The sequence below is a fragment of the Rhea americana genome, unplaced genomic scaffold (assembly GCF_003343005.1).
Source record: "Rhea americana isolate MKP2758 unplaced genomic scaffold, rheAme1 scaffold_7, whole genome shotgun sequence".
Taxonomy (NCBI): domain Eukaryota; kingdom Metazoa; phylum Chordata; class Aves; order Rheiformes; family Rheidae; genus Rhea; species Rhea americana.
The window spans coordinates 6,700,866-6,721,762 of record NW_028186867.1 but is presented as its reverse complement, the minus strand read 5'-3'; the positions used below and the strand labels follow the sequence as shown (position 1 = coordinate 6,721,762).

Below are 20,897 nucleotides of genomic sequence, written 5' to 3'. Positions count from 1 at the left end.
TTAAAAGTTCTTTGTATTTGCTTGCATTTTCCATAAATAATTTGAGCTGTTTTGACTCTTCTTCTTTGTTCTTATGAGTGTTCTTGCAATGCTTCAGAAAAATATTTCAGTAATGTTCGGAAGTTATTGCTGGGCAAACAAGYACTGCTTTTATACCCCAGGCTTTTCTTCTGGAAAAAATCTGTTTCTCTTCAAGTTCCTGGGTTATAGTGAGCCCATTCAGCACTAGTTTCCTGGCCTATAAAGCCACCTCTTTGAAAACAGACTTTGATAGCACCATGGATGACATCAACTTTCCTTGAGGAATTTTTTTTAAATTTGTTTATATTTTTGAAAACTTCAGGGGAGCATTTACACTAAACATAGAAAGACAAAGAGATCCCTGGGATGGGAGAGCTCTTCTGCCTGCAGTAACATTCTGTAACACCCACTGTCCTTGTGGGCTGTTTGATTGTTCTGCTGCAGCATATTCCAGTTTAAAAACAGACAGTACGCAAATGTCAGAACCTCAAACCCCAGACTTCCTCACTGTGTTACAGAAATACAGTTTCAGAGGATGTAAAAGAATATGCTACTCCTCTTCAGTGGAGGTGCACTGATAGTCATGCTGATGAGAATTAAGCTGGTGAAAGAATCTGGCACTAAACAGGGTTGGTTTCCCCTTTGCAAGAAACTTAATYGGGATGACTTAAAGCCTGGAAGTTGGTGGCACTTCCCAAGAACAGATTTAGGCACAAACGAAATAGACAGTTGCCCAGGGCAGCCGACATCCCACTACGTCAATGCCAGACRGTGTGGTTAACGGGTGTCTCAGCTATGGGCACTGTTTCACCATCCAGCCACTGCATCTGTGGACAAAGCCCTGTGCTCCAACTGATTCTGCCACCAASAAACCTCTGTAGGTTTGTGGAGCTATAGACTGCTCAGAGCAACAGCTGTCCTCAAACATTGCCTCTGTCCCAGTGGCTACAGGATCAGCAAGCCCAATTTTGTGCTGCTGATCCCAGCCTTCGTCTTCCCCAGCCAGGCGTTTGGGCTGTATGACCAAATCCCAACTCCCTCCCTTCTCCAGTCCTCCAGTGAGAGGTGTCAAAGGGTTAGGAGAGGTTCTGATTTGTAGGTGTCTGCTGCAAGAGTGGGTGGGAGACTGCATAAAGCTCTAGGAATTAAACTTCTGTAGGAAGGAATACAGAGACCAAGGGAGGTGAAAGGCTGTCAGAAAGGAGAGAGAAAGAAACGTGGATGCTTAGAAACTCTCTTAGCCTTTCTTTATTTCCCAGAAGCCCCTTTGATTCTCATAAACATTTTCTAGGCCTCTTATTTATCCCTAAAATACAATCTGTTGCCTCCTCAAAACTGAATGTTTTTCTTCCACAGTTGAGGACATCGTAGGGTATTTTTGTATTATGGTCAGAAGTCTTTTCCTCTACCTCTGCACTGCAATAAGTGTTCACAAGATGCCTATGTATGCAAATATGAGATTTCGTAGCACAGAATTTTATGACAATGGACTCATTTTCCTCAAAATTACTGTGTTCATTCCAGACCTGAAGTCTAAACTTTCAGTTCCTTTTCCTGTTGACATCTTTTATGTGACAAAGATAGTGATTCTTAACAAAGAGAGCTTATTGCATGACTACTTCAAAAGTACGTCTACTTTTTGGTAAAAAAATCCAGCAATTCTTATTTGCCTTTCATTCTAATTATTTGTTTTGTAACTATGTTTCAGAAAAGCCTTGTTGAATTTTTATGGAGAAAGAGAACTCTCAAGTGATTCATGGCATATGGAGAAAGTAAATTCTCAAGTGATTTATGCATTATTCCTTATAAAGCTACTATTCTAAGTAGCTTTTCACTACTTGACCACAAAAGCCCATGCCAGCCTCTGTTAATTCCCACATATTACTGTTTCTAGGGAGGCCTGGGGTTTATTAAGGTCTTCCCTTTCTGAATGCTCAAGGTGAGCTGTTCATCTCCTAAATCAATATCAGAGTGCTGAAAGATTGGATCAAATGCACAAACACTATCACAGGATGCTACTTAATACATTGCTTTCCAGTTTGCTCCCTGYTCTATGCTTTTAATGCTGTATGTGATCAGAAGTGGAGCTAGTTCCATCTTGATTTTTGTAGAAAAGACTTTTGCAGTCAAAAAGTCGTTACCATGTTGAGGAGATTTGCTGTGCCATACCAGTTCTCTAAAGAGAAATGTATGAAAAGAAAAAGAATAAGGTCTTCTAAACTGTATGAAAAGCAAAGAATAAGGTCAGGTATCCACTTTTTGTTCATGACTGGTCTCAGTGACAACCTCAGTATCATTTGTGTTTACAAACAACATAGGAGAATGCACCTGGAAAACGAACACTTGTAGGCTCATCAGTCATTAATCTCACTCACTAGTAGGAATCCAGACATGAGAAATACTCATGAGCCTAGGCATTTCTGGGTCTATAGGAAGTAAACACTCTTTGTTCCCAAAGATAGTCGACACTATATTATCTTTGTTTTTCTCCTAAGGAAATTGAACAAGCAAACAAACAAACCGATTAACATAAAATTCCTGGATGCTTTAAGGGTTGGGTTTATGTTTCTGATTGCCAGTGTGTACAAACACCTGTGATATAGATGGTCAAGCAGAGAAAATATAATTAGTAAGTATGCTTGGTGAGCTGATAATTCATGCAAGCATAGAAAGACGAAGAGATTTTAGTGTTCATAAGCACGTAACCTTAGCTAACATCAAACCAATGTGAATCATGTATGATCTCTATGCAGAGATCACCACTCCCTCCGGAATGTCTGACATGTAATGTGCCTGATGCTGATATGTTATCTATAAACAGYTGATACATGAACTATCTGCTTCTACAGCAGATACAAACTGCTGATACAGTTGCATCACTGGGCATGTCAGTAAGGAATTACAATAGGAATGAACTTGGATTTTGATAGAGGGTGTGAATACTAGAGCAGCTTATCAGGATGTCGGGCAGCAGATGCTTTTTCCAAATATAATAGGCAAGGAATGGGAGTGGTAGAGAAGTACATGGACTCCTCTCTCTTACAACTYTTAAACTACAGCAGACTGGATCTGACTATTCTTAAGGGGAAAAACTTTACATGATTTACAGCTTGAAAATACCATGATTTCCAGTTATGTTTAAATTTTGATATGTGATGAAATGAAATTTTGTCTGCACGGATCGCAAAGCTCAATATTAAATGAGCAATGTCTTATGTTGCCTTGTGTAAAGCAAAGCATTTCAGGGTATAAGAGAGCTTTTGGTATTTTTGATGTTTATAATAATCCTCTGCCCTAGAAAACTGAGAGCCGTAACTTGAAAATGGAACAAACGTTTAATAGCAGCCTCTGAAATGGCTTTTTGCACAAGAGTTTAACTTACCTGCTTTTTCATAGGAMTACTGGCATTTTTTTTTTCTGTTTTAGAGGGTCTGGTGGAGTGGGAGGTTGGCACTGGGACTGTTGAACTGAGCAAACTCAAATCATGACTTCTGGCTTTGATGTAACTTATTTGAGAATCTTATATCCAAAAATTGAAATCCTCTCTTTCCCACAGGTTTTGGGATTATCTTGAATCGATGATGTCTACAGCCTGGAGGCCCTCAACCCTCACTGTACCCTGGGGTYCTGCTCTCTTGGGGAGATGCTCCCCTGGCCATGCCCTGTTGGCAGACCCCACCTGGCACCGGCTCTGCAGAGCCCCCAGCCTCACCACACTGTGACACATGTCAAAAGATGCTATATATTACTAACGGTTTTTTAGAATCAAACAGAAAGAACTGTAAAAGAAAAGGTTTTCTGCATACTGAACAGATCCCAAAGCACCAATGGATCCCATACAAAAGAAAGGAAAACATAACTAGTTAGCTGCTTGTTCATGTCACATGAAATCCTGAGTTGTGCAATGAAAATAATTTGGTAAGAATAAGGAGGGAAGTGACGAACACCACGTCTTGCAACACTTCCCATGGTACAACAGTTCCCTATAATGCAAGTGGGTAGGGAGACAGCCCTATTTATAACTACACAACCATTTCAGATGCAAGTCTTTCTAGCTTCTTTGAGCCTCAAGACTATTATACAAAGATGAATGAGATACAGAAGTTTTGAAAAACAAGGTAGGTTCATCTTTGTCTTGTCTGACTGTTTTGTTCGCTGAGGTATGCAGTATGACAGGAGGATGGATACCAGAACCCCAAGGCTAGAAATGTCCTAGGCAAAATCTCAAAGATGGCAAAGTAATACATGGAGCTAAACTGAATAAAAGCCTTTGCAAACAAAGTGCCTGCTCCCAGCTTTGAAAGCTCATAGCCACAATTTTGATTTTCTTCACATTTTATGGTACTGAATTTGCAGCAAAATTAGATACCCCTCCTTGATCCACTTTTATGTATATATTCAAAAACATTCTTGAAAGTACATGAATCAGGTATTATGACCTAGTGACTTTATCATAACACGCTCCTCGCTATTTGACTGGAGCTGATCAATATTGCTATGAATGATTTTGACATTTTCTATTTGTGACTGTTACCCGCTTGCCAATTCCTATTAACCTTTATAGCACATAGATAGTCTTTAGCTCTTAAGTTAGAAGTCATCAAATATACATATATATCATTTCATACAGCAGTCCCAGGATCAACAGCCTTATTGCTTTGTGGCAGAAGATTACAACTTCTTTAATTTTTGTACAGTTTATCTGAACATTTTTCTTACTGCTTGAGAGGCCTGTTTAATCTTCTCTCCCTCAAGACCTGAGAGATGGGCAGAGGTCTGGAGACTCAAGCGTGACAGTACACAAGAAGGATTTAGACAATGTAGAGGCTGGGGAAGCTTTGAGGGCAAGAGGAATCTGTAGGATGGTCTGTGCTTTAACTTTGTCTTGAAAYGGAATAGGAGGCAGTTAAGTAAAAACAGGCAAACAAGCAAAGATTGCTCCCTAAAGGAGCAATCCAGAAGAAAGAAGCATGAGAGCAGCATGGAAGTTGTTCAGAATTACTGTATTGGAAAGCAAAGCAATTCTGTAGCACAATTTGAGAAGAAACCAAAACATTACAGTAAAAAACATATATATTTCTTTTGGGAAGTTAAGTAGATCAATGAAGCAAAATAAAAATACTCTTAAACATGGCAGATCTAACGTCAATGGGAAATCAGAAKGGATAAAAGGAAGTGAAGAACACCTTGAAAATATTCTCAAGCTGCTAACAAGTCCTTTAAATATGTCAACAGAAGGAAACCAGCAAGGGAATCAGTGGGACACCTTGGTGGAAGAAATGCAAAAGAGTCCTTCAGGAACTATGAGGCTGCAACACAAAATCTCAATGCACAATTTGCATCAGTCCTGCTGAAGTCAGAGGGGAAACTGTAGTAGAAGAGCTAGACCACTTTAAGGTAAATATACAGATGGTTTACTAAGTGGATAAATTAGATATTAATAAGTCACCAGGACTAGGTTTCATCACCTGAGAACTCTGAAGGAACTCAGCTGTACAATTGCAGAATTGCTGGCCAAGGTACATAATCACTCATTACAGGGCCGAAGTGCTGGCCGATTGCCAAAGTAACTCCCATTTATGAAATGATTCTAAAAGGGATCTTGGAAACCACAGCCTTCTCTACCACCACGGTGTCTCTGACTTCTCTTTCGGCTAGATGGCAGAAACTATAACAAACAACAAAATCCCCAAAGAAGTGAATTAATGCAGCCTGCTGGGAAAGTGTCAGCATGGTTTCAGTACAGGGAAACCTTGCCTCACTAGAGCCATAGCAGCTGAAGGATGGTGTGGAGGCAGGCAGTGTGAGGAAGTCAGACTAGATAAATTCAGGGGTGAGTGGGGATGAGTAGTTCACTCTGGCATCGTCCATTCTGGGTAAGTTTAGCTGCTCTCTGTCTCCAAGGAACAAGAGATGATTGCTCCTCTTGGAATCATCTTAATGATCTGGTGGATGCTGCTGTTTGCCCCAGCGTGTGATGGCTGGCGATGCACAGACTGTGAGTACAATGCTCTAACAGGAATCCTCAGAGGTGGGGTGTAAGGTACTTTTCTTTAGAGGTAGCTGTGGTTAAGCTGCCTTATAGCTGGGGCCTGCTAGTTAGCTTCTGCACCTGAAAATCTGGGAACATCACTATTGCATCTGTACTGATACTCCTCTCTTACTTTCAGTGGAGATGCCAGACTCACCTATTAAAAATTTGACATTGAATCAGAAGAAAATGGAACTGAGTTGGGTGAGCAGCATGAATTTTTCCGAGTATTCGTGTTCTGTGAATAAAGGTGGTAATGAAAGAACAATAAAGGTAAATTTGCTGTGTAAAGTTTTAATAGAGATAAAATATTGCACTTGTTTTCTTTTTCTTTCATATCCTTAAGTAACTGAAAAATATATCCTTGGTAGGAACAAAGTGATCTGTGTTTTAGTGCTTCTTTCTAGCTTTTAGTGAGATCCTTCTTTGCACTGAAGTAYGTCCATTGTCTCTCACCATTCTCATGAAATACTTGCTTTCAGAGTACTCTTATGAAATCAGAGCCTTGATGGGACTGAAGCGTAAGATTGCCTCTTGACCATATTTCAGAGGAACATAGCTGGGAGGCAGCTCATGAAGTGTAGATTTGTGAATACAATGGATAGACTTGAGTTAGATGCCCGTGTCCTAACTGACTGAAGATAAGTCTTAGGTGGCCTTGGAGATGCAATGATATGCCTGCTTAGGACTGGTTGGTGTGACATGGAAGACAGTGAAGACATCCTTTCTGGAGTGACTACTGAGGCCAGAGAGGGTATCCATGGRTATTTCAAATACAAATTTTGCCTTTATATGGGCAAATTGAGTTGCTAAGTCCTGAAAAAAATTGTGGGCCTGAGTGGATGGTATCTCTATAGCCAGACATTCTTGGAGGGTTTACTCTCTAGGTCAGTCCATAGGTCTGCATGGTCCAGATTCTCATCTTGGCTCAAGAAAATGGGGAACCTATATAAATAGCTGAAAAGGAGAAATCTCACCAGACCTTCTGACTAGAGATTCAAAGTTTTGATAGCAGATACAAGTCTTGAACCTCAGATTATGCGAATGGATGACTTAAAAACTGTCAAGACTTCCTGAAAAGGCAACTTCTGTTTATGCTATAGTTTGTTTTTAGAAGTGCTCATTCAAGGAAGATGAATGTTAGACCTTCTTCTATTATGCAACTACTCTGTATGTTAAGCAGAATAGTTTCTCAGTCACTGTCCTCTACAAGATGGACTGAAACTTCAAAGTAGGTCATGAAGTTGTCCTCCTGGCATTATTCTTTTCCCTATGTATTGCTCCTGCCTCAGCTAAGTTCCCTCCTTCTAGAATTCAAAACTCTGGTAGTATCGGCTCATTTGGCCAATATTTCTCATGCATCTGCCTCATTTGCCAATGAGGCAACCTCAAATATAGAATTGTTTTAAGAACAGGAACTGTAATAGTACGTATAGGTTTTGGCAGCCTATTTTGCACAAATAGAGAAGAAGCATTTCATGCTACATTACTATGTCAATAAGTAATCTGTATACATGTTTATATTTCCGTAGGCATTTTCTATAAAAGCCTGACCTTTTGGGATTCCTTTAATACTCCATGCAATTATACCACCTGCATCACTAATCACAGATATCATAAATTCATGTTACCCTCATTTCAGCAATCTAAATATGGATACTGTAGTTCTTTAAGCTCCAGTAGGAGCTGCTAAAGAGGTACAGGCCCTGGCTGAGGGCAATGTATCCCATGTTTCTTAGATACCAATGTCTCCGTCTTCTCTCACTAGTGCCTAGACAAGGCACCTGTATGACTTGCTCAGGCTAGATGCTAGCTGTCAGAAGGCTAAAGTTCATGGAGATGAATCTCAAACCAGTTTCTTACACAGACAGTCATTTGTGGGGTGTCTTGCTTTCTATTTGCATGGAGTATAAACTTTGCAAACAGCTGTTGATTCCTATGAAAACACATATTCCATGTTGAGGCTATTTGAATGATCTGGCGGACTATCAGTGGAAAGGCAGAAGGAATTGCTATTCCTAACACTGTTTTATCAGGATTTCCTCTAGGATTTCCTAGAAGGAACACTGAACTCTTTACACTGGTAAAGGTTCATTACCCCAACCCTCTGGGAAGGGAGCTCTTGAGCTTGGAAAGATGTTGGTACCCATTTCACCGTTGCAGTGGTCCCACTGTTACAAATCAAGTACCAGCCTGAGCCCTTTCTACCAGGAGTGCTGTGTAAGCCATTCAATGAAGTACAGAAAAGTAAAGCTTGTGCATATCATTTTTCAGGTGAAGAATACAACCTGCAAGTTTGATAGAAATATAATACCACCTCTACATAGCGGTATAAACTTTTCAGTTACAGCAGTGAACATCAACACTACGTATTCAAGCATATGCACATTTGTTCTACAAGGTAATATGCTCAACCTTGGAAAAGGATTTGCCTACTTCCAATGCTTTAAGAGTAAAAAAAGAAAAAAAAAAAGAAAAAAAAATCATTCTTTAATTCATTTGTTTCCTATGTAAAGAACATGTTTCTTGTTCACGGTCTTATGGCATAGTTTCCAGACACAAGGAGATTCCTTTGACAACTCATTCAGTCGTTCTTTAGTCCTCAGTAGTCATCTTGCTTGTTGCCGTCTTTTCAATTACCATCTCTCTTTTAAACATTTGTGCTAATATTTTATTGATTACATTTAAATGCCCTTAAAACGTTATTAAAAATTCAGGGGAAACAGGTTTGTGGCTACTGGTTTTGAACTTATTTGAGAAATCTGTGATACCTTTAGTTTTATCATAGTGTCACTCATGATCTCATGCCTAACACTTTGTAGTGATCGATCTTACAGAATTTATCCATTTTGTATGAGAGGGGTAGTATATATGAGAGTGGTAAGAGAGGCGGAACATGATCTATTCATTAAAGCAAACTAGAACTGGCATATACAAAATGGCATTAATTCTAGTATTATCAAGCCCCACAAAATTGAATTTCCTTTTAAAAAGAGGGATGACTTAAGGAAAAGTCATACTTCCTTTTAGAAGAGAGGTTTAAAAAAACTTACTGGGACATTTTTGGAAGGGGCATGGTGGGGAGTAAGCTTAAGGAGAAAACTGAAATGTTTTAATCATGAGATGGTTCATGGAATTAGTTCCAGGTGGAAGCAGGTATCTCTGCAGACTACAAAGACTTTCAAAGCTTACATCCGTACCTACTTGTGTAAACATTTCTCTCTGAAGTCTGGAGAGACTTAAGAGGTCTGCACTTGGGCTTCTCACCTTTTCTGAAACCCTCAGTTAGGCTTCTCTCTCTCCCTCCATATCTGACAGGGCACTGAAGCAAATTCCTCAGGAATATAAATACTACTGTAGCGTTCTGAAGGCAGACAGGGAAATATTTCAATTAGTGGCTTTGAGGTACCAGTGTCTCATTTTGAATTGGAACAATTCAAAGCACAGGAGTAGCCCTTTTAGCTTACAGTCTGTACTAGAGCAGTTTAGGCTTCACTGAGCCTTATTCTATCAGATGCAACTGTATCCTTATCCTTGGAGTTTATATCTATCTGAAATTTTTCGTAGAGCCTGTCACTTATGTTACTTATATAAGTTCTTCCACTTATGCTACCTAAAATGAAGCACATCATTCTTAAACTCATGTAATCATCAGCTGAAGTTGTAGGTGCCTAAAATACCTAAGTGGATGCCAGGACCTTCTGGCTTGGAGCAAGGGGACATGGGGCATTCCTCTGTTTGCAGGCATGCCCGGGACAGCCATTAAAAATTTCTCCTGYRTGATTTACAATATTTCCYTTATGAACTGCACTTGGCATGCGGGCAGGGATGCCCCACGTGATACCCAGTACTTTCTCTACTGGCAGAACTCAAGGTGAGTAGCTTTACTTGACTCTAGGCAATTCTGAATTCTGATTCAGCACGTGACACTGCATGCATTCAACTAAAACACCTTGCTATACACAGAGAAGAAGAAGAAGAAGAGAGGGAATGTGAGCTTTATGTTAAAGATGAAAATGGGAGGCACACGGGATGTCAATTCCAAAACGTGACGATAACGGGTACAAAAGCTTACTTCATGGTGAATGGGTCTAGCAAAGACTCCCTGATCCAGTTCTATGATGAGTACATCGAACTGTATACAATTGGTAAGTAATTTCTTTCTGCTTTATTTTCATTTTTGCATGAGGAGAGCAGGGAATTCGTCTTTGCAAAGGAGCTGCACTCATTGCAGAAATCTCTCCCTACAAAACAGACTTTCTTTTTCCTTAGAAAGCTTTGATCCTCGCCCTAGTGGCTGCGAAAATATCATTCCAAAAGTGAATCAGCAATAGCAGGTAGAGACATTATGAAATTACAGCTCAGAGAAGTCTGACCACCTAACAGAACATAAATGCTGAGAAACAGGGTTTTCCAGCTGGATATGAATTTCCTGAAAGCTATACAAGCACATAAACTAATGGATGTTGGTATCAGATTCCAGAATTATGTCTGAAACCTCTACATTTCTCTTCTCCCATACAAATATAGTGAAATTATGTTTCTTAGCTTGAAAAGCCATTCAATTAAATATTAGCCTAAAGGCTATATTAGTATATATAAAATATATTTACTGTACCAATGAATTCAAAACAAATTTTCATATTATTTCCTATTAGATTTAACATTGTTGCAAATAGTCTCATTTCTTGCTTTAATATTGAGCTGCAGAATTCTACTCCAGTCTACACCCTTGAAGAATCTGTAGCACACCATTTCCTTTTGACAAACTACCTACCTGTTGGTTCACACAGTGGTTGCCCATTTACAAACACTACTAGATAGAACCCTTTTACCTTAAATGTGGTATTTGTGGCTGCAAGCCCTGAATTCTCCTTTCATACATTATCCTTGCAATGACAAAAGGGGCAACTTATGCCTCTCTGTTCAAATTACTTTCAATCGCTTGTTCTAGTCAGTATTTCTGTCTTCATATTTTGAAACACAGTATATCATAACCTTTATTTTTGCAGTAGTTCTTTTACTATAGTTTGAATTTCTGCCTTGCTTGTTTTACTTCTTCAAATTTTAGTACTTAACCCAGAGATTTTCTTTTTAGTCATTGCTTTTCCATCCTTTCTTATGCGGACAGACTCCATGGCTTGACTGGTATTGTACAGCCTTAACACTGGGTTTGAAGTGCGTCATTTCCAATGGCAAGCTTCCTGTTTGCAATGGCCACAGTCATTTCCTTCCAGGTTATAAATTGCCTGTTAAAGAGTCAAGTATCCATGTCTCACCTTAGACCTAAAATCAAAAGAGACAGACTCTGAGTTCTTCAGGAAAATCTTTTCCTCAAGACAAAAAGGCTTGAGTAAAATCAATCAAGAAGTCTTTACAGCTACAACCTGCCCTGGTTTCTTCAGCACTGAAAACCTTTCCACAGAGGGTAATCCATGTGGGACCAATCTTCTTGTTTTTAAGTCTTTCTCCAGCAAAGTCCTCAGGAGGTAAGAGACTTCTTGCCACACCTCTGTCCTTTCAATGATGGCCAAAAACCTTTCATCTGAAGAGACATGTTAGAAGGAGCTTATCTGAGCACTGGCTCCTCTTTCTCACAGCCAGCGGGCATGGCAACCACCTTCACAACATACCCTCACTAGAGAAATGAATATGTATACAAAATGCCACAGTTTTTCACATGCTCTATGCAGTGCTGTACTTGGGAGCATTCTGTACATTTACTGTGGGAACAAGTTCAGTGATTTGGCAAAGCCTCACTTTTTCTGGTATTGTAGTCGAAAAATGGACAAACAAGGCTTCAATCTACAAGGAGAAGGAATGAAGCTGTGGCATTTATTTATAGCAGAWGAAACACAAATGTTCTTTGATCAATGCTGTTAAGAGTAGCCAAGTCTGGTGGATTGCAGGATTCAGAGGATCCCTCCTGTCCTAGGCYAGTGGGGAAATATAACTGCTCCATATCCCCCCTTTCCAGGACCTGTCATGGGAAGAGCTGAGCGTGAGTGMCAAACAGGTGTGCACAGTAAAGGCACAGACAGCCAGGAACAGATCGGTACAAACAGAAGGACAGCACCTTACCATCTCCTGTATGGACAGTCCCTTACAGGGACTCACCATAATTATAGACAGTGAATAACCCAATTAGCCCTATCCAGTCTCTAAAAATCAAAAAGAGGAAGTCTAGCTGAAACTGAAGGTTCTTCTATCACCCTTTTATCACCCTCTTTGCAATCAATGACTTTTTATCTTTCATTTTTACAATATGCATCATGTCCTTGGGAATGATTGAAATATAAAGTCTCCATATTGTGCTCACACCTATGGCAGATATGTGGAGAAGTTGGCTAGATTCTTAAAATGGAAGCTCCATTCTTAAATTTGTAATTTAATAGCTAATTTTGGAGAGAGATTAAACTGCATAGTTTACAACCTCAAGCAAGCTACACCCTCATGTTACAGAAGCATCAGGTGAGGAGGCTTGAAGAAAGAAAAGTTCTTTGGATTTCTCAGCATCAGTTTGCTCTTCCCTAGTAAGAAACATCCTCATAAAAAGAAGAAGGAAATCTGCCTAGGTGTTCACCAAAGTAAATGGAAGCTTTGCATGTTGTTCTCCTAAATCACATTCCCTGGCTCAGTCCTTACTTTTTTCTGATCCTAGAGACAGGATCTGAAGAACTCCAGTCTTTCAATTTTATCTAATAGAGTTTCTAAGAAAAATAGGTACAAATRAGTATCTTTCTTTGTAGATATGCTACCTACAGTCGTACTCCCTTTTATCAAAGCAAAAATAAAAGAAAATGATTTTAATTGCATTCTTGATTGTATCATTTCAGAAAAGCTCATGCCCCCATTAAATGTCACTGCCAACTGTGATGGAATTCAAAAAGGTTGCATAATTCAATGGCAACGACCCCAAATAAGTCATTCAAACAAAGACAAGTGTTTTAAATATGAAGTTTACATAAAGCATAAGGTAAGAGGAACTTCTTGACCAATGTTTAACATTAATATACATGTTTGCATTTACCTACACACATACATAATAAATAAATCCTCTCTCTCTTCTCATATGAGAAAGTAGCCTTTCTCATATGTAGCACCACATTTATTTGGGGTCCTCCCATTCTTATACCCCACCATGTACTGCCCCATCTCTTTGCCTCTGTTCTCCTGAGTGAGGTATTGCTGAAGGTACATTGGATGGGTACAGCTGTAGCATGGATTCATCATGACTTGAATGTAGCCACAGTTTTGACTGTGACAGAACTCAGGAAAAGGTGCTTCTTGTACTGAGACTTACTGGAGCTGTCCAGGACTACAGTTTTTCCAGTGGTGACCACATGTCTATGAAAGGGCAGAGGTGGACTATAAATTCTGGACAACATAAAAAACTTGGCAGTACATTCAGTTAAAAAGTCTTGGTTGATGGAGGGGACTTGAAATTTCTGTATATTCTATATCTATATAGTACATAGATATACTGAATATATATATAGAGAGAATTATGTATATGAATTTTGTGTTATGTATACATATAGATATATACATACACATATATGTACATATCTATGAATATATACATACACACATATAACATATGTGTGTGTGTGTGTGTGTGTGTGTGTTATACATACAATATCCCAGATAGCATATGGAAGCAAAGCAACCATTGGTCTAAGAGCTAAAGCAGTAAAATGTTAAATAAAAGGAAAATAAATGGGAGAGAGAAAGCTGAAATGCAGAGCATCTGAACGCTGTTTACCTTTTAAAATTAAGGGAATCATTTAAGCTCCTGCAATTCAAATTCAGAACTTAATTTTACAAGTCTTTTTGAATCAATACAGAGTGATAGGTTGCTGTGTTTCATTGCAGAAAGARTAGACATTAGCTACTAGAACTGTGSAAGAATTGCACCAAATGATCGCAGGATGGCAGATAGTGTCTACAGAGGAAAACCTAGCCTGTACTACAGTCAGCTTAGGCCAAAAATTCAAGGCATTCCCAGGATTTCTGTTATTTGAAACTGCTTAGTCTGGATGGATCTTGCCCTCTCATACATGAATTTTCTCCCAGGCCCAACTAATTGGTATAAAGCTTTATTACTTCTCCCATTCCCTTTATCTTTGTAGCAAAAGAAGCTTACAGGAAAGTTCATATCACCATTGCATAAGTGTGCAATTTCAGTAAAACTGCTTGGAATCTTCAAATACTTCTTGGAATTGTTGTCTTTTGCAAATCAGGATATAATCTATGAAACAAATACACCCTTTAATGTCTTCTTATGGTCATTAAAGTGTCTTAAGCAGTCTACACCCCATTTTTATGARTCTTAGCAGCAGTTATTTAGATCACCTTTTAGAGATCTCTACTACAAATTAATAGTCACTGCTTTGTCTCTTAAGGGGTGTTTGATCTATCTTTGTTAGCCGCTCACCAAGTTGATTTTCAGATTCTGAATAGCCATACTATATAACTATTTGGACAAACTGTATTGCTAAACCTAAGCATCATCACAGTCCTGAATGTTTTGATTTCATTAATAATAATGTGTAGTAAAACTGGAGAGGAAATAAAGAAATTAGAATTTACCTACTTTTTAAAAATGTGCGTTAGCTTTTCTAACTTGTTCTTAATTGTAATGTGTGGAATTCATCTCTTCTAATTACAGCTGTCTATAATGCAGTTGTCTGTATTTAAGGTGGCTTACTAGACTTGCTTTTAAGTCAATAGAAGGATATTTGTGTAGTTTAACTAACTGGCTTAATTTAGATGTTTACTTTAGCATGAGAAAGAACAAGCTTTAAAATATCTTTCTCCTGACAATTAAGAGTGTTTAGCCAATTTATTCAATTGAGATGTAGATGAAATGACACACTTCCACTCTCCCTCAACTTGTCCCATGCTCAAATAGTTGAATCAAATAGCAAATGGCCTGGGAAGATTCCAAAACAAATGGAAAGTGTATAATGAAAGTGTGTAATGATTTTAGACCCCAAAACTGGACATCATACTCCAGATGCAGTCACACAAGTGCCAAGCAAAGGGGAAAGTCGACTTTCTTGGGCCGGCTGACTACATCCTTACTAATGTAGCCCTAATGTGGTTGGCCTTCCTTGCTACAAGGGCACATTGCTGGCTCATAGTCAATTTGTCCATTAGGATCCTTGGACTCTTTTCCGTAGAGCTGCTTCCKAGCAGTCAGCCTTAGACCATTCTTCTGCATGGGATTATTTTTTCCCAGACGCAAGACCTTGCACTTGCACTTGTCGAATTTCATGAGGTTTCTGCCAGTGCATTACTCCAGCCTATCCATGTCCCTCTGAGTAGTGGTCATACTCTCTAGCATATTGATTGCATCCCCTAATTTGATGTCAACCTCCAGATAGTTGAGGTTGTGCTATGTCATGCAATCTATCTTTTTAATGATGACATTGGATCATATTGGTCCTCGTACTGATCCCTGATGGATTATACTAGTTTCTGGCCACCAGGTGGACTTTGCACCACTGATCACAATTCTCTGAACTGGCCAGTCCAGCCCGTTTTCCACACACAATATTGTCCACTCATGCAGCCCATTCTCACCAATTTGGTGAAAAGAAGACTGTGCAAGTCTGAATAAAAGACCTTGTTAAAGTCAACGTGTACAACATACCCACCCTCTTGTCCACAGTGCAGCCATCTCGTCATAAAAAGCAATCAGGTTGTCCAGGCGTGATTTGCCATCAGCAAACACATGCTGACTGACTTCTTTTAATCACTTTCCTGCACTTAGTATGTTTAGAGATGGTTTCTAAGAGGATTTGCTCCACAAGCTTCGCAGGGACTGAGGTGAGGGTGACTGTAGTACCCTGGATCTTCCTTCTTGCCATTCTTTAAGATGAGTGTGATACTTGCCTTTTTCCAGTTATCCAGTTACCACGACCTTTCAAAGATGAAAACAGCCTCACAGTGACATCCGTCAGTTCCTTCAGCACCCTCTAATGCTGATACTTTGACAGGCTAACAGAGAAGAAGATACAGTTTGCCAGTAATCAGCTGTGTGTGGTCACTACATTATATTGCAGTTGTTAGTTACTCAGAATAAATGAGTGAATTCTACTGTATCTATGAAAAATATTGTTGAAAGGCAGCTTGAAATCTATGTGGACTCATGTCAGTCTCAAAGTGTTTCATCTGAGGGAAAAGGAAACAATGTTTATATAACATTTGCAACTAAAAGTAATGAAATTAATTTTTAAATAAACACACTATGCATAAACTAAAAGTTCCATCTCACAGATTTTTACATCTCTTTTTTCCCCGATGTATGCAGAAATAAAGCTATAGTTTTGCTTGTGTTTCAGTTCAATCACCAATCTGAAAGGAAATTTATTTCTCTACTCTGGTGGTAAGGAAAACAATATTTTTCCATAGTAGAATTACTCATTATATAAACTTGGCATTGTAGAATTATGTATTAGATCTTAAATCTGAGATAAATCACCAGTTCTGGACAAATTGTTGAGTAGATAAGAAAGAGCAATGGGGTGAAAGAAGATAGTGGATGAAACATGACTTACAATCTAATCGCAAAACAAACAACTATAAAAATAAAGTTTTTCTCTAATTTACAGGCTAATCCTGAGGAAAAGACCAAAGATACTTATATAACAGTAAGTCTTCCTGTTCAGTTAATTGGCAATATATGGGTTTCATAGTCACCTGTGAAAAGTAAAGAGCATGTAAATGCCTTTAATATCAGTATAACAGCACTCAATATCCTATACTTTATAAGATACTTATTTGTAAATTTCTTAAACATTTCAAACTGATAAATCATTATGATATTTATATGACTAATATATTTAAAGACAGAACTTTATTATTATTTTGTAAGTATTTTGAAAAACTTTCAATTTCGCACTGTGCTGTCCCTGCTACCCCTCAAATATTTGGTTGTAGTTTGAAGTTACATGTCAATGACAGGAGAGAAGAGATACAGAGAAAACTTCTCCTAGGAATTTAGCTGTTTATGAAAAACAAAGACAACAAAAGCCCTTCAGGAAGGAGATCCACGTATGCTGTTCTCCAGGTATCCTGCACCTCCTTCTAATTAGTGCAACTTGCATATTCCACCTCTATCCTGAAAGTATCCAAGAGTAAGCATGTTTCAGTAGTTTCTAACAACATTATGTATTTCAATTTTCTATAAATTTTACAGGTTTAGATGGGAATTTACAGTTGTCTTGAAAAGTCATAATGTACATGAGGAGTGTGAGGTGCATGCAGACAGTTTATTCCTCACATCACTCTATTCTAKCAGTATTGAAATGAGACAGTCCAACATCTTCTTCAGCCTTTGTGAAGGTGCCATAAGAAAGGCAAATTATCAAGATATTGCACTGTGTCATAAGAAATCACAGGTTGCAGTGTAAAGACAAAAAAAAAGCTTCTAAACAGAAAAAGTTTACTGAGGGACAGGTTATTTTTGAAAGGAGACATACGGATACATGCATATTATATGCATAATAAACAGACATGCATTTATATTTTGCTCTGTAACACCAGTCTACTGGTGTAAGTAATACTGTCATAATCTTGTAAAAGTTTCTGTGGTAAATGAAACTTACTTACACACTAGAATGTAAGTGAAGAACATCTAGAATGCAGTGAAGAAAAACTTCTCAGTTTAATTGTTTTTCTCCTAGGAAAACAAAAATAACTACATATTTCAGAATTTCAATACGAAAAAGAGGTACCTTGTGAAAATCAGAGCAGCCAGTGGTGGCTGTCTTGTAAGCAAAGCCTGGGGGGAGTGGAGTGCACCTCTTGAGTTTGGTAAGAACAAAAATCAATTCTTTGGCCTAATTTTCCCCACTTATTTCCTGTCTACCTCACACATTGCTTTGCACCTGCTAATACAAAAACAGAAATGATATGCGAACATTTTGCTGGGAAGAAAAGGAGAGAGAGTATTTATACATCTATCTCTTAATATTCAAACATTTTGATGGATCAAAATCAATATAAACAGGTGTAAGTAAAACCATAGCAGGTATTTTTTTCAGTAGACGAATAAATGGGTTGAATGTCAATCTCTCCCAGCATATATTAGCATTTAAGCACTAAGTTAAAGAGCTGATTTTTACTATGTCAGAAACCTTTCAGACTGATATCCACCAGTCAGTAACCAAAGGAGATGTTTGACATTGCTATGTACCTATTTCTTTTTATTACACTAAAATGTTGCAACTGCTACTCTTTCAGGAAATGAAGAAATTATTTCTCCTTCAGTATTGGTCTTATTTCTGTCTATAGTTGCAACACTCTCAGTGGCAATCCTCACAATTTTGTTCTGCAAAAGGTAAGCCTAATTTATGCATTTATTTTATTTTGTCTGTGTGTATGAAACATGCATGAAGTTCTTATGCAGGTAAATACAGAGAGGTGTCTCCGTATAGATAAAATCTTTTTATTCACACTGCCGTAGAAACCAAACCAGATGTATGGTACTGCAGATGCTGTAACTGTGATTCCTGAAGTTCCTGCCTGGCCCACAGGGCCCTCTTCTGCCAACATTGCAAGGAGAACAATTATGTGCAATTACTCATATGAGCAGTACAACTGAAGTGAATATTTGTAGTGCATACTGTCTGCACAGTATATCTCCGGATTCCTTGAAGTGCTGAATTTACTGCAAACACACAAGTTGATTATTCTTTCCAGTAAAGATTATGCAAGATTCACTAGAATTCTTAGTGTTTTCCTGAATTATGTTCATTCTGTGCTGACACGATACATATTTTTCATTTCTCTTGAATTTCTTCTGCTCTGGAAGAAGATAAGAGCTTGTTCAGGGGTGCAATGGGTTTGGTGCATGCTGGATACTTACTTTTTCTTTTCTATACCATCTGATTTTGGTCTCCAGGACTGGCTATTGGAAAGCAGCATTTCCACAAATCCCAGAGCCCAAAAATGCACTTGATGTACTGCCTGATACAACTCTAGAGGTATCTTTTTTTTCTATTTATACAAAATGTATGAAATGCAAAGTTCTACTACAGTCTAAAAGACATTGTTTAAATGATAAAGAACTTAATACAGAGGGTAACTGCTGCTCTTTGATAGTTGAGCAGGGATGAAGTTCACCAGGAAAGCATGAACACATCACTCTCTGCATGCACAACACCCCACAGACACAAGTCCATCCAATATGACCTTGACTGTAAGTCCACCTAACGCCCACGTCCTAATTCCAGGACCTCTGACTCACTGACTGGCGCTGACCTTGGTCGTTCCAGGCATGGGTCTCCTCCTAGCCTACTTCAGCTTAAAGATCACTAGGGGATACATACAGGATAGAAAGGAAGGTGACACAGAAAACAGTCAGGAATAGGATTTTGTAAGATGATAGGGGAGACTGCAGTGATCAGACGCATGGTTTGACCAGACAAGCGTATTGACCAGCAGCTCACCTACATCCAGCCATCCCTTCTATTTTCTAGCAATTTCTCATGTCATGTCAGTAGTATCTTATGGTCTTTAGGCCAAGGCACAGTCATCTGCCTGCATAACTTGACAAAGTTAATCCTTTTCTTTTAATTTATTTGAGATGATTTGTGATAATCTGCATGGTGTACTAGATAAAAACATATATTCTCCCTGCTCACCTTTAGGCCATTCAAAACCCATATGCCTGCATTATAGAGAGGCTGAAATTTCGCTGTTATATTCTGCTAAGAAAAACTTATTAGCTAAGAAATAAAGAAGTGAAATCTGCTTATAAAATATACAACAAATATTGAAGCACTTCCAGAATTACAAATAAGTTAGCAGAGGCTATGCTTGTTTAAAAAACTAACGGATTTTTTTATTTTATTTTCTGCAGACTGAGTGTAAAATGCAATCAATAACACCGGAARCTGAAGAGATAATATTAGTTGATGAAGTAATGAAATAGCCAAAGTAAAATGAGGAATTTGCAAGTGCATTTCTCRGCTCAGATGACTCCATATCCTTCTGTAAATTCTAGCGTAATACTTAGGTTTTCTCCAGTTTCTTCCTTTTCAAAGACGAAGACAGTAGTGCAGCCAAAAGAGATGGTTACCTCATGTGCAATTTTTTAAAAAATCTATTGTTTTTGCTTTAAATTTGGACTGACTTCAGCTGTTTGGGTAACTATTCTTTCTGCATATTGTCCTTTTTGTGGCTATGATTGAAATATTTCASATAGAAATATTTCATTTAAATCAGAGAGGCTCATAAACTGTGTTCCTTTTTCAAAGGAGAAATAAACCAGTAAAGGCATAGTATCAAAGATGTGGTGCTCATATCTTCTTATTGCGGAGGAGTATGACCCATTCTGAGAATATGCTTGGGTTATATGTAGGTGTAGGAATGTCTTTTCTTCTGATCCAACAATATCATACACCAGGGAATTAGTGAATTATGCAAGAGAGAAAAAGACTTGTCTGATGAGAGCTTTTGTCCTTTTTAGAGTTTGGACGTTTGCAATGACATTTACAGTACCCAGTACGAGGTGAGGTACAACTGGAGAAAGTAGCTTCCGGAAGCCCAGATTCTTTTGAACATTGGAGGATCCTCAGACTTATGGAGAAGCAGCATTTTTGCCCAGGCCAACAATTACATGTGTTATCTGGACCATACTATATCTAATATTAAGATACTAGGACAGACACAGACTTATGTTACTGTTTGAGATCAAATTACTGTACCCAGAGCAATGATTCATCTTGGGGGAAGGGTATAATAGATCTGGATCAATTTTCTTTCTCCTTTCATTCTCTATGGAAATTAGTTACCAAATATCTAATCTTATGGATGGAGTTTGGGACAGGTT

The 20,897-nt window shown here is 38.4% G+C and overlaps 1 protein-coding gene across 1 annotated transcript; it reads left to right on the top strand.

The window, feature by feature from the left end:
- The first annotated feature begins 4,088 nt into the window (after nt 1-4,088).
- Nucleotides 4,089-20,240, top strand: LOC146586294 (granulocyte-macrophage colony-stimulating factor receptor subunit alpha-like). The gene is made up of 13 exons (XM_085321465.1): nt 4,089-4,139; nt 5,257-5,418; nt 5,926-6,019; nt 6,192-6,325; nt 8,327-8,453; nt 9,797-9,926; nt 10,019-10,200; nt 12,889-13,028; nt 16,672-16,710; nt 17,746-17,875; nt 18,305-18,401; nt 18,966-19,047; nt 19,926-20,240. Exons 3-13 carry the CDS (start codon nt 5,935-5,937, stop codon nt 19,995-19,997), a joined length of 1,218 nt encoding a protein of 405 aa, XP_085177591.1. The 5' UTR covers nt 4,089-4,139; nt 5,257-5,418; nt 5,926-5,934; the 3' UTR covers nt 19,998-20,240.
- Nucleotides 20,241-20,897: the final 657 nt, after the last annotated feature.